The sequence below is a fragment of the Podarcis raffonei genome, chromosome 6 (genome assembly GCF_027172205.1).
Source record: "Podarcis raffonei isolate rPodRaf1 chromosome 6, rPodRaf1.pri, whole genome shotgun sequence".
Taxonomy (NCBI): Eukaryota; Metazoa; Chordata; class Lepidosauria; order Squamata; family Lacertidae; genus Podarcis; species Podarcis raffonei.
In genome coordinates, this window is record NC_070607.1 from 61,308,573 (window position 1) to 61,321,012 (window position 12,440).

At 42.0% G+C, this 12,440-nt stretch overlaps 1 protein-coding gene across 3 annotated transcripts in view; it reads right to left on the bottom strand.

Annotated features, from left to right (window-relative positions):
- PLXNA2 (plexin A2) overlaps positions 1-12,440 on the bottom strand; it is a 397,866-nt gene that overhangs the window by 73,250 nt on the left and 312,176 nt on the right. For all 3 annotated transcript variants that reach the window (XR_008331159.1, XM_053393447.1, XM_053393446.1), the window contains exons 16-17: positions 11,026-11,193; positions 6,835-6,928 (exon numbers count right to left, since the gene is read on the bottom strand). Coding sequence is in view for 2 of the 3 variants with exons in the window: in XM_053393447.1 (XP_053249422.1) it covers positions 6,835-6,928; positions 11,026-11,193 (262 nt within the window). In the remaining variant the exon portion in view is untranslated. The remainder of the gene's footprint in view (positions 1-6,834; positions 6,929-11,025; positions 11,194-12,440) is intronic.

A 12,440-nucleotide genomic window follows, 5' to 3' on the forward strand; every position in this document is an offset into this window, starting at 1 on the left:
TGTGCTATTGTCTGCCACATATGCCTTTCAGCTAAACTTGTAATTAATGTCTGGTTCTGGTGACAAATCTAAGCAATTTCCCCAGGCCATCTGTATAGAACAATCAGTAGGTCACAAGGCATTTGAGGTAAAACGAAGGTTATGTCCCACTGGTAAAAAGTTGGCAGTCCAGTTCCCTTCTTCCCCTGGAAGAAGAGTTCATTAGGAAGCAGAGCATGGCTACTACTCTTGGAGTCTATAAGCAACTGAAAGGTGCTTATACCTTTCTAAGCATGATTCAAGGTAGGCTTACATCTTTGTTTTTTGTTTTTTAAAAGTATTGGTGCATTAAAGCACACATGCCTCAGACCTGTAGATTCATCTAATTCAATAGTCTTCTTTCTTTCTCTTTCTTTCTTTCTTTCTTTCTTTCTTTCTTTCTTTCTTTCTTTCGCGATCACTCGTAGCCGAGTAAGATTGTCTTCCATAAACATGGTTCTAATCCAGTCAGGATGGAAAGGGAGGCAGACTATGTTTAGGGAACCTTTTCTAGCCCCTCCTCCTTTTCAGGATGAGCAAAGTAGATCCTAAAAAGGGCTGCTCAGTCATGGATACAGCTGCCGAGCTGCTCAACTGCCTCATTTCTTGAGTCAGAACGAGTGAATCTATCCACCGCCCATATGCCAGTTCTTGACTAGGGGCTTTGAGATTTGACGATCCTGCCTGTTACCATTTGCCGATCGCCACGGGACTTTTGGCGTTTGGGTTTGGGATGGGTTTTTGGAAGACGCTGGCGCGTGAATTTGCTTTATGTGTGTAGATCAGTGCACGCTGACCAACGCACAGTCTTCGCAGTAGGGCTCTGTTCCAATGACATGAACAGTCACAACGGACCAGTAGATTCCTATTTGTTGCAGCCTTCATCCACCTTCACAGCTGTTGTAACATACCATTTGTTATCATCCGCCTGTTCTGCCATTGAGGGCTTCTTGGGTCATTCTTCGTCTAGCTCCTTCCCTTTGACCTTACCACCTTGGGTGACCCTGCTGGGAGTATGAGATTCCCAACAGCTTTGCTCACAAGGGTCATAGGAACATGCAAACCCACTCACCACGACAAGGTGATGATCCAGCGAGTGAGAATCCAACAGTAATGGCAGAGCCAGGTCTACAAATGAGAGCTTTGGCATGAGGAATCCACAACAGCCACATCTTTGTCTGGGATGCAAACCTTTTCCTATGCTGGCTTCCACTGAAGCCATCATGTCAATCTGCCTGAAGAGCTCCAGAGCCAGTGAGAAAGCATGTGGCAGTAATACTTGGAACCCACCTGCATGTATTGTATGCAGCTGGAATGCTGAAAAGACAAGAGCATTCCAAGTCACCCCCTAGCACCTGAACCTTTAATTGTATCTAAAAATAGTGTTATGAGTTGCAGGGCAGGGGTAGGTTGTATGCCTGAGCCCCGTTCCAATTCCTGAATCCAGAACAGATTCAATTCCTTGAATAGCCAGGCTAGCTTCCTGGTGAAGTAATGGCCCTCTAAGTATAGGTCATTAAGGTAACAAAGGAAGTGGCTCTCTGTCAGACAGCAAATGGATGGGCCTCCCTCAACTCACTGGTAGTTAGAAAGACAAAGGCCAGAGTTGTGTGTGTGTGTGTGTGTGTGTGTAAGGTAGAAGCTACAAGCAAGGTTGCAGATTAGGCAGCTTGGAGACAGAACCATGTCTGATTTCTACTGGAATCCAAGGCTGTGGCCATAGGAGAAACAAAAACCCCTTGGGGTGTCAGTGCTTTAAGCCCCTCCATCATAGGCTTGGGTTGTATATGTGTGTAAACAAACCATATATCATAATGACACCACAGTCTCTAATGTTCTTCATTCCACAGAAACTGAACCCTAGGTAAGCGTCTGGAAGTTTAGACCATCTGATTGATATATATATATATATATATATATATATATATATATATATACACACAATCAATTAAATATTTGTACATAATTTTGCTGAAATTATACAACAATGGGGAAAGGCAGGAGGAGAAGGAAAGGTAGTTGGACCAAGGAACATGCCATTCCACTTTCCTGTTCAGCTTCAGAAGTATCCCTATTGAGCACTTTTTCTGACCCTTGATAACATCCCTAATGAGAACAAATGAGAAGGAAGAAGAAAGCTCTGCCAGCAAACATCAGACCATTTCAGAGTATTGCTCTATAGCTACCATTTAGAATCGTACGAATCTCAGCAGCAACACTGCGCTCACTTAAGTGCACTTAAATTTCATTTATATTAATGGATTTGAGAGCAAATAACTGTAAGCACAACTGCAGTCATCAGTTTTACCATTTCAAGTCTTGACATTTGTTGGGAACTGCCTCAGCAGTGCGTTTTAAAAGGTAAGTAATCAAAAGCTACATTTTCACAGATTTATGTGGTTTTCCTTCCTGAAAAATGGCAGGCATCATAAAAGCACACAGCTCATCAGCACAGTATCCCACCAATACGTATCTACATGCCCTTCATCAATGTGACATCTTGCTTAGACTTCCTCATGACCTCAATAGTCAATATCCAATCCTGTATGAGGATCTTTTTATCGGCTGTGAACTCTGAGTACTGCCGGTAACATGCACACAGACAAAGTCATGTTGCCATGTAGTAAAATTCAGCTGTTTTATTGAAGAACAGCTCCTGAAAGTCACTTAAAGGCATCAGTAAATTTGCTATCTTTATGGTGTTCTAAGCTCCTTGCAAAACAACAATATTCAAAAACATAAAACATCCCGCAGCACCACAATTCATTGAGGTATAAGGTGTGTGCATTTGACATATCATTAATGAATTTCTGGTGCTGGCCAATGCTGGAACAGTTGTACACAGTCTTTGCAACTCTACAATTGAAATCAAATGTTAGTCTTGAGATGGGAACGTCTGAGGGACCCAAACAAGTATTTAATTGTGAAAATTGAATGGCTGTGCATTTAACCAAGGTGTGTTCACTGTTCCAAGTTTCACACCAACTTGTACCAGTCTTCAATAAAAAATCTGAACAGTCATAAATCACAAGGATTGAAAGGGAACAAAATCTTAAAGCCAGATTAAAAACAATTAACATGGTTGAGGCCAGACTGAGGCCAGACTATTGCAGTCCAGGTAGGGTTGCAGGGAGCAATGGTTTAGGTTTATCAGTACTCAAGGCAACACTGATTGTGCTTTTTTTATTTCTCTGAGTACTAGAGTAAGACTAAGAGAAAGGTGAATCTAGATGAAAACATAATGGCCCACATCTCTTGTGATCTTTTGTTGTCATTTTGTATTTTTATGTTGTGATCTTCGGATGAAGGGGGGTATACAAATTTTATAAATAAATAAATATGGTAAAAATGCATTAGTGACATGGCCTATAGACACTGACACAGAACAGAAGCAGGGCAGGGAAAAGCTCATTATCAACTGAAGAAAAGGAAGAATATATATTTAAAAGTTCCCTGATATGGAAACATGTCACCTGAACATAAATACACAGGAACGTTCCTTATATTAACTCCGGCCATTGATCCATCTGCTTCAGAATTGTCTATGCCAGGGCGGGGGGAGGCAGGGGGTAGCCTGTGGCTCTTCAGATGTTGTTGGGACTCCAATTCCCATCAGCCCCAGCCAGAACGGCCAACAGTCAGGGCTGATGGGCACTGTAATCCAACATCCAAAGGGCACCATGTTGGCTACCGTAAATTCACACTGTTATTGGCTCTTCCAGCTCGAGTTTTTCCCAGCCCCTCCTGGAGATGTCAGGGATTGAAACGGAGCTGTGTGTATGCCAAGCATGTCTGCTACTGAGTGAGCTCTGCCCCTTTCTTCTGTGAATTCTGATTACCCTGGCAGCTGTTGCAATATCTGAATTACAGAGTCAAGGGAGATCACAATTTACATTCTATACCCAAAGATAAAATGGATTACAACCCTATTTATTGGCTTTAACTATTCATGGTGGTTTATAAAGTGAGGGACAAATGGTTTGAAAGGCCATATAGAGCTAATAAAAAGAGATAGAAGGAAAGGAAAGGAAAGAATGTCATATTTACTTAAGGTTTCAAGTTCCTAAAGTTCCATAGTCAGTAAGGTACAGGAGGCAAATTGCTCCTCTCCTCCACTACAAACATGTATATCCGGGTATTCTGCACAAGCACAGAATCTCAATGTGGCAACAAAGACTAACCAAGAGTACCATCTGGGAAGCATGAAGGCCATTTGGGTTGGAATGCTGTACTCGCAACAGTATTGTGCATAAACCAATTTCTTACACTCCTTCCTTCTTCCTTCTCTGCGGGTCTTCTTCCTTCAATTGTGTTGTGTAAGTACCATGCACAGCTGCATATGTAATTTCTTAATTTTCTCATAAGATGCAGAGAAACATCTGGACCAGCAGCTGCAGAAACCTTTACTGCATTTTGTCTTGGCTCATAGGTGCACATTTTTTGGCAATGGAATAGCAACACAAACCATGTTTAAAAATTAAACCTGCTTTGAACAAAAGCACCTCAAGAGTACCTTGTTAAGGGGGGGGACTGAGCTAGGGCGGCAACTTCTTTGGATGCTATGAAAGGGAAGGAGCTCACAAGAACTTGCAGTGGTACAATTATTATCATTTTAGAGGGATTTATGAAAGCGGACTTCTAGGTGTGGACCCTTAGTTACTGAAGTCACGGAAGGCATCCTAAGAGCAAGGAGAAACTATGGGGAAATGCAAACATGAACTACATTTGCAAGGCCCATGGGCCATCTTTCACACTGACCTGGGGCAGGGCAAATGTGTGTGCTTAAAAAGTCTCTTCATCTCTTGTTTTTATGAGGCTCTGATAGTTTCACAATGGCCCCCAGGGTAGCCTCTTTTCATAAAGCAGGTGCTCAGGAGGGGTGGACTCAGCGGAGACACCACTTCCATTGTGTCTCTTTCAAACCCTCTCTGCATGTTTACTTAGTGCACCTCTCCCTTCTGCTGAGGGTTTTGTGTGTGTCTTGGATGATATACAGTGGGGCCTCACCAATGACACCAGCCCATATGTCTCCATTGTCCTCTGCTTAATGCAGTTTCTCCAAATGACAGGGCTTTGTGGGGCAAAGTAGGAATGAGCCCTCTGTGATAATGACTCCCTGCCCTAAAAAAGTAGGTTCACCTGATGTTCCCTAAGATGTGACTGCACAGGGCGGTCACTCATGCAGTTTAACTCCACACTGGTGATGTAGGGTACACTCTTCAGATATTATGAAAAGGTACTATGTAGAGTGAGCTATTCTGCACAAACACAATTCTTTTCTGGATGCACTGCACTGCCCACACAGACCTCACAATTCCAGATGAAGAAGAATTCAGCATTTAGCTTAGGCACTGCGTGGCCAAGTGAGTGGATCTTATCCTGGAAAAAGTCATTATACACAGGCATGGGCCTTCCAGGTAGCTGTCTATGCAAAATTTCTAGTGCCTCTGTGAAACCAGTGAAAAAGTAGCCACATGCAATTATGAATCATATGGTAGTGAATTACAGTATTTCCATCCACTGTACAAAGTTGTTTTTTATTCCATTTCTATCCCACTGAGCTCTTAAGTTACCTCACAACTACCCTGTGAGGTAGGGCAAGCTGAGCAATTGTGACTTGCTCAAAACTATTCAGGGAATTTAACAGCTGAGTTTCAATCTGAATTTCCCTCTCTCGTAGTGAAATCAAACATTATAGCCACTATGTGAGACTGAACCATTAATGTTCACAAATGGAACTTGTAAATTTGTAGGGTTTAGATGCATGAATCTGCAAGGGCCGTTGGACAAGTTAAGTCAAGTGCTAGTTGCTAATGGGTAAAAAAACCCCACCAAATGAAATAACGTTATTTGATTATCCATCTTCTAATAAAATGTCAAAGGTTATCACAGTTAATAGCCTATCCTATTGATCCCTTTTATTACAACAGAAAGCTGTGTGAATGCATCTACTGTCTGGACTCTTTGGAATCATGTTACTTACACCTGAGATTGAAGTGTTTTTTTTAAAATCCAGTTTTAACAAACAAATCATCTGAATGATAAACAATGGCAGTTGAAACCTTTTAATACAGAGATACTTTTATTTAAATGGCTTTAAAGATTTAAAGTAGTGTTAGTTTCAGTGTAAATGTAAAATGAGACAGTAATTGGAAGGTTTCCCTTGTACTTTTGGAGCTCATGGGAAATAATTGTTTTGTTGATTGTATGTTTGAAAAAGATTTGCTTATGTGTGTTTGGAAAAAGATCTGCAGAAGCTATGGGTTGTATCCAATCGAGTCATGTTCAGATCAGACCTGCTGAAATCAACGGACAAGTTAGTAATGGCTTCCCTGATTATTACTAAGTATTTATATTACATTTTACCTTATAGTCAAATGACTTACATTAAAATAAGGTATGTTCCAAAGGGAGTTTAAGATGGTGCATCATCTAGATTTCACTTCACAATACTTTTCTTCTCATGTAGAGAAGTGATGTTCATAAGAGTGAAATATGCTTGAAATTCTCCCACTGAATGTAGACAACTGAGGCTGAAATCCTGTGCACAGTTGCTTAGGAATAATTGCCACTGAACTCTACAGGATCAGGTTGTTAGTTTTCCTGTTCAAAGGACTTCTATGCACATGACCGCTTGTGATTCATGTCTCTATGTCTTGGACTGTAAGTGTAAATTTGAAACTTTTTGCAAGCAAGCAAGCTAGTAAAAAAACCTCTGTAGAAATACAATTTATGATGACATGGCCATGTCCACAAAGAACCATGCAATGAGTGGATTAAGGCAAGATGAAACCATTGGCAAGAGCAACTACTTACATTGACAGACTCTTTGCCATTGTACTTCACTCGGATCCTGGGCTCTTGTATGACATCCAGGTTGGACCCTGTGACAGTCAGAGGTGTGTGGCCACTGTGGGGAAGCAGATGACATTGGGTTAACAAGGTTTGGCAAGGGGGACTGGGGCAGAGCCCACTGCCCATGTTTCTGGCAAATACAAATGCTTGTTGAACTCAGCAATATGTTTTCTCCAGGCTGTATAGGAACTAGGTGACAAACCGGATTAATATACCACCACCCTGACTCTGGCTAGAGCTGTCTTGCAAGTTAATTGGATTTTCTAGTATCATCTGTCCCCCTAGTGGGCAGTCACCTCTCCCCGTAACATTTCTTAGGGTTGGCAGGAGGAAAAATATAAAGATCCAGGACTAAATAAATAACAACAATGAATTTGTTAGAGTGCTTAATGGTTTATACAGTGATGCATGCTCCGAAGAAAGAGAAGTGTCATATTATATAGCTCTTGCAGCGAACAAGTTGCTGTTTTGCTAGCCTTCCTTCCTCTGTAATTTCCAGCAAAATTATTACACACAGGGCAAGAATTTACATGGAAGAAATGGTTGTCAAATAAGTGAAAAGAGGACTATGATGGCCAAAGCAAGTGACAGCAAAGCTGCTCATCAAGGAACTTGAGACCATTTCCTCAGCTGAAACACTCAGCACAGCTTAGCACAGCTCAGCTCATTTGAAAATCAACCAGTAAATTTCTTTTTAACCTCCGCAGTAGCAGAGATGTCAGGGACGAGCAGGGAATTATGGTTGTTCCACATTAGAAGTTAAAAAAAGACCCACAGCCAATCCAGCCTGCTATAAACACTGACCTTATGCAGAGCTTCTTTGGAATAGGCTAAGCACCGGAAAGTGACTTTAACATATGAAAAAAGACAACAGCCCTGCTGTATTTGAGAAAACCAGCCTCTCAAAATTCCTACGCAACTTATGAGTGCCTTCACAATCACACTTAGCCCAGTCTGAGTCTATGACTTGGCAGTCTACTGAATCACTTCTGTGCAATAAATGTTATCTTCAGTTTCTCCTGCAATGAATTTATAGTGTACCAGAGATCTGCTCAGCTCCAGTTACTCAAATTATTCTCCCTCCCTTCACCCTATTCCTGGCCTTAGGCTGATGAGAAGGTTGGCCACTACTAGCCAAGTCTTTATTCTGTCTTTCCTACATCCAAAAAGCCAAAGTTTGACATGATCTAGGGAGGCTCATTATAGTATTCTTATGAGTTTAGAGTAGATTGGGGAACTGGTCAGGCAAGTTTCTTTGAAGATGAAGACCAGCTGGCCACTTTAGTACCCTGCCCTGATGAGCTTTTCAAAGCGATGAGCTGGGTTGCAATAACTGCATCTAGGTGAGAAACAACCAAAGGGGGTGGGGTGGGGCTGGACTGGAAAGTTGCTGTGTTGAGTGAGTTGGAAGCTGGAGGGGAGATGCCGCAAGAGCTGGTGATAGAGACATGTCTTGCTCTGTGCTGGATCGAGAACTGTGACTTATAGAGAAGCAATATATTATGGGGTGAAATGCTCTAAAAGCCCCTCCATCCGATGCTCAGGCTGTGTATATGTGTAAGTAAGACCACATATCTTCAAGCACAGTTCCTCTGCCACTGAGTGCACAGAACTAGTTTCCCTAAGGTGCTAGAAGTGGAAGTTTTAAAAAGTTCTCATACTGATTTCCCCGCCAGTATGACGTACACAATGTTCCCAGTGATGTCTAGAGTCAAGGCAGAATCTCCTCTTAAGATTTCACTTCTGCTCATTTATGTAGGGAACAGTTCCATCTCCCCAGATGTCCAGTTTTGTTTTCAGTGTGAAACTACTGTATAAACATTTCATCCTTTGCATGCAGCTCTACAAAAGCTAAAAAAAGTTATAGCAGTGAAGAAACTGACCCAGCATTTTAGATAGGGTCTATCAGCTCCTGTACTTTAGAGTGCTCCTGGAATGTGTAGCTGTGAATCTTTAGGCAACTGATATGTTTTGATCAGCTTTTTTTAAAAAAAATCCTGACTCTCTGGTGCTCTTAAGGAGGCCTTAATGAGTAATTGTGCACTTCTCCAGCAGATGGGAGTGATCACGGGGCTCCATTTGCTCTCCCAGAATCTCGTCACAGATTGCCATGGTTGTAATTGCCTCAGTAATTACAATTGAGTTAATAACTCTTATTTTCCAACTCAGGGAACAGGGATGTTCTAACTGCCTAGCAATGATGAATGCAGGTCTGTGGATGGGAAACATACTATTCCAGATAGTTTGTACTTTTGCATTATGTTGAACAGGAATGAAGTGGGATCCCCCCACCCCCCACCACCAGAGAGACTTCTGAGCTTCTGCAACTACGTAGGAACATAGGAAGCTAATTTATACAGAACTACTGTTCAGAGGCCCAGCAATCATAGTGCATTGCTCTGAGGGGCCTAATTCATCAATATGCCCAGGTCATTTGAGTCCAGAAAATCCACAAGAATGGATGTCCCAAGCTTCTTGAAAGATCAGACCTCATTCATAAATCTGCAGTATTTACACAGGTGGAATAAATCCCCAAGGAGCCTGAGAAGCTGGGTGTTGACAATAGCGAGCAAAGCAATGGAAGGGAATTATAGATAATAGTCCTTTTTCTTCACATAAGGGATTTGGCTTTGGTGAACTGAGTCATAGACCATGTTTTCTTTGCTCTGTGTGTTTTTAAATTAGTGTTTTTAAAGTTAGTGTTGATTCTAGAGTCATCACTAATAAGTTTCCAAGGGCTGAGAGGGATAGGAAGTGGGAGAATCTGCAGAAAGTGACACACAATTCAGGCTTTCATAATTCCTTAAAATTTTTGCTGTACTTAAAAAAACAACAATAAGTTGAATGGACTCTTGCACTGTCATGTCTATCAAATAAATTTATAGAATTTGCATCTGCAAAGAGGTATCTTCAACAAGACACTAATTCAATCAGATTTTTCCCTTCTTGGTATATAGAAAGAGGCATTTAGAGAGGAACTTGGAATGAATTAAAAACAAAACAACCACCCCCCATCATTATTTCAGTATAGCAATTATGAGCAACTGTTTCAATTGTTTTCAAACGATGAAACACTTTCAGCAGATACTAAAGATGCTTAATGGGTTTTGCAAAAAAATTATTTTAAGATTACTAATATCTATCCCTTTTATTAAAGACATTTGTATTTAATAATTATGTGTGCCTTTTATATCTGCTCTAGAGAAGAAGCCAATATAATGACAATTCTTCCCCACTCCTCCACACCTAATATTTGTTTTATTTGTGCTTTTTGGGCTTGGAACAGGCAACAGCCTAGCCAGAGGCACAATCTGATGAAAACCCTAGCACCAAGATTGAGAAGATCACTGCTCATCACCCATAGTATGCATGCTATCAGCTGTGTAGCCAAGTATGCTACTTTGAACTATGATACCCCAGGATACCAGAGTGAATCTGCAATTTCAACCTATTTCAAGTCCCAATTACACACCTAAAGCATGGTATTGTCACATGAAACGTAGTCTGACTCATTTTACCGCACAATCGTCTCCGTTTTTTAACTGCTACATGAGGTTGGACAACTCTCTCACTGAGCACCTTCCTCACAGAATGGTTGAATTCTCATAGAACTGAAGAATGATCCAAAAGGAGACATTTCAATACATTTTGACTCACTTGAAGCCCCACTGACTCCCAAAACATTGCAGTCCTTGCAAAAACTGTGGCTTTGAACCAGGGCCGTCTTAAGCATATCCGGCGCCGTGGTGCAAAGATCCCTCCGGCGCCCCCCCCCATTCCCCAGAGTTGTCGAGCTTTTCCCAAGCCTCTGCGGGGATTGCTTTCCTCCTGCGGAGGCTTGGGAGGCAAGCTGCACGCCCGCCAGCCATATGGTTCATGGGGCACAGCTGGCGGGTGTGCAGGGAAAGGGGGAGGCTGCCAGCAAAGCCGCGCAGCTCCCCCACTCACTGGGGCACCTCTGAGAGGCCAGCGCCCTGGCGCAATGCGCCAGTAAGCCCAATAGGAAAGACGGCTCTGCTTTGAAGCAATCCTTCCAAAATTACAACCAGCTTTGATAACTTTCACCACTGTTGGGAAGCTGGGGGATTAGCCATGTCCTAATTCTAACCATTTGCTCTCCTGGTGCTCCTGCTGTTAAAAGACTCCAGTTACCTGGCAATGCTCCACTCAGGATCAATACGTTGAACTCTGGGGTCATCAATGTACTCAAACTGCAACATGCTCTCTAACTGGGCCCGGTCCACACTGACTGAGACATGGACAGAGCCAAGGCCATGAGTGGAAGGTGCCGACACACACACAATTTCGTTTATGGACCTCCTGTAAAAGAGAAGAGAGAAGTGGAACCTTTAACAAATACGAAGGCAATCAAGGGGCAGCTAACAACAAGCACTCAGGATGACCCACAGATAAAATGAATTCATTGGGCTCACTCTACCAAAAACAAATGGGTGACAACCTTTGTGGAGAGATGTAGTGCCTACCTAACAGATATGGTAGCTACCTGAAGGCACAAGACAAATAATGCTGCAGTACAAGGACTAACCAAGTGAAGGCATTACAACTTTTTGCATTCAAATGATACAACTCATTGTAATATTAGGACTGGAACTTGCTCAGAGTTTTAAATTTGATGTGGTGTTTCAAGTGTTCCAAGCATGTGGTAGAGTCCTATCTATTCAGCATCAGGTTGCATGTGGGTCCTTGCTGGATTAAAAACACGTTTGTGTGAAAACCGTTTTTCATGGAGGTTAGGCAAAAGGCTGACTAATGTGTATGTGTGTGAAAGAAGCTGGGGTGGAAGGTTTGCATGCCTCTGTACTCCTGACAGTTTGTTTCTCAACGGAAACAGCCTTCAATGGGTGTAGGTTTGAGAAAAGAAATGGGCAGGGAAGGGTTAATTAAGGACGCTTCCAGACTGTCACTATATTTAGGTGGGAGTCAATCACATCCTGACAAATTCCAGGCTGCGCAATTAAAGCTGATTTCGAGCTGTTGCAAAACAAACCTGCTTCCTCAAAAAGATTGAACTTTTAATGATAAGGAAAGTGATGGGACAATGAACAGGCAAGTGTGGGATAGCAGTTGCTTGATGCCACATCATCTAATCTGCCTGCAAACAAATCAAGATGAATTAAATAGCCTATGTTGCCTAATCTTTCCATGAACAAATCAGGCGAAAAACTCATTAAACAGGTTGTCTAGAAGTGACCACTTTCTGCTCTTAGTCTGCTCAAAATCAACCCCAGCAAAAGATATGGAGAACCTGTACATTTCCCCTAAGGATGGGAAAGCAGCTAGGAGAGAGGAGTGATTCTGAGCTAGCAAATGTCAGGAAAAGAGATAGTTAAATCAGAAGAATTGCATGCTGCAGTGAGTATATGCCCCAGAAATACAATCCTGATGTGTAAATGTGCAATCATACAATTAGAATTCTGAAGGTTCTTGGCCTTCTTAAGAAAAGCTGTAATAAACATGATTAACCATAATATATTAATAGTAATACTGCTTGGGTCAAGTGTGATGTTGGCACACAAAAGCAGCAGGAAGATTAAGTACAAGGTATG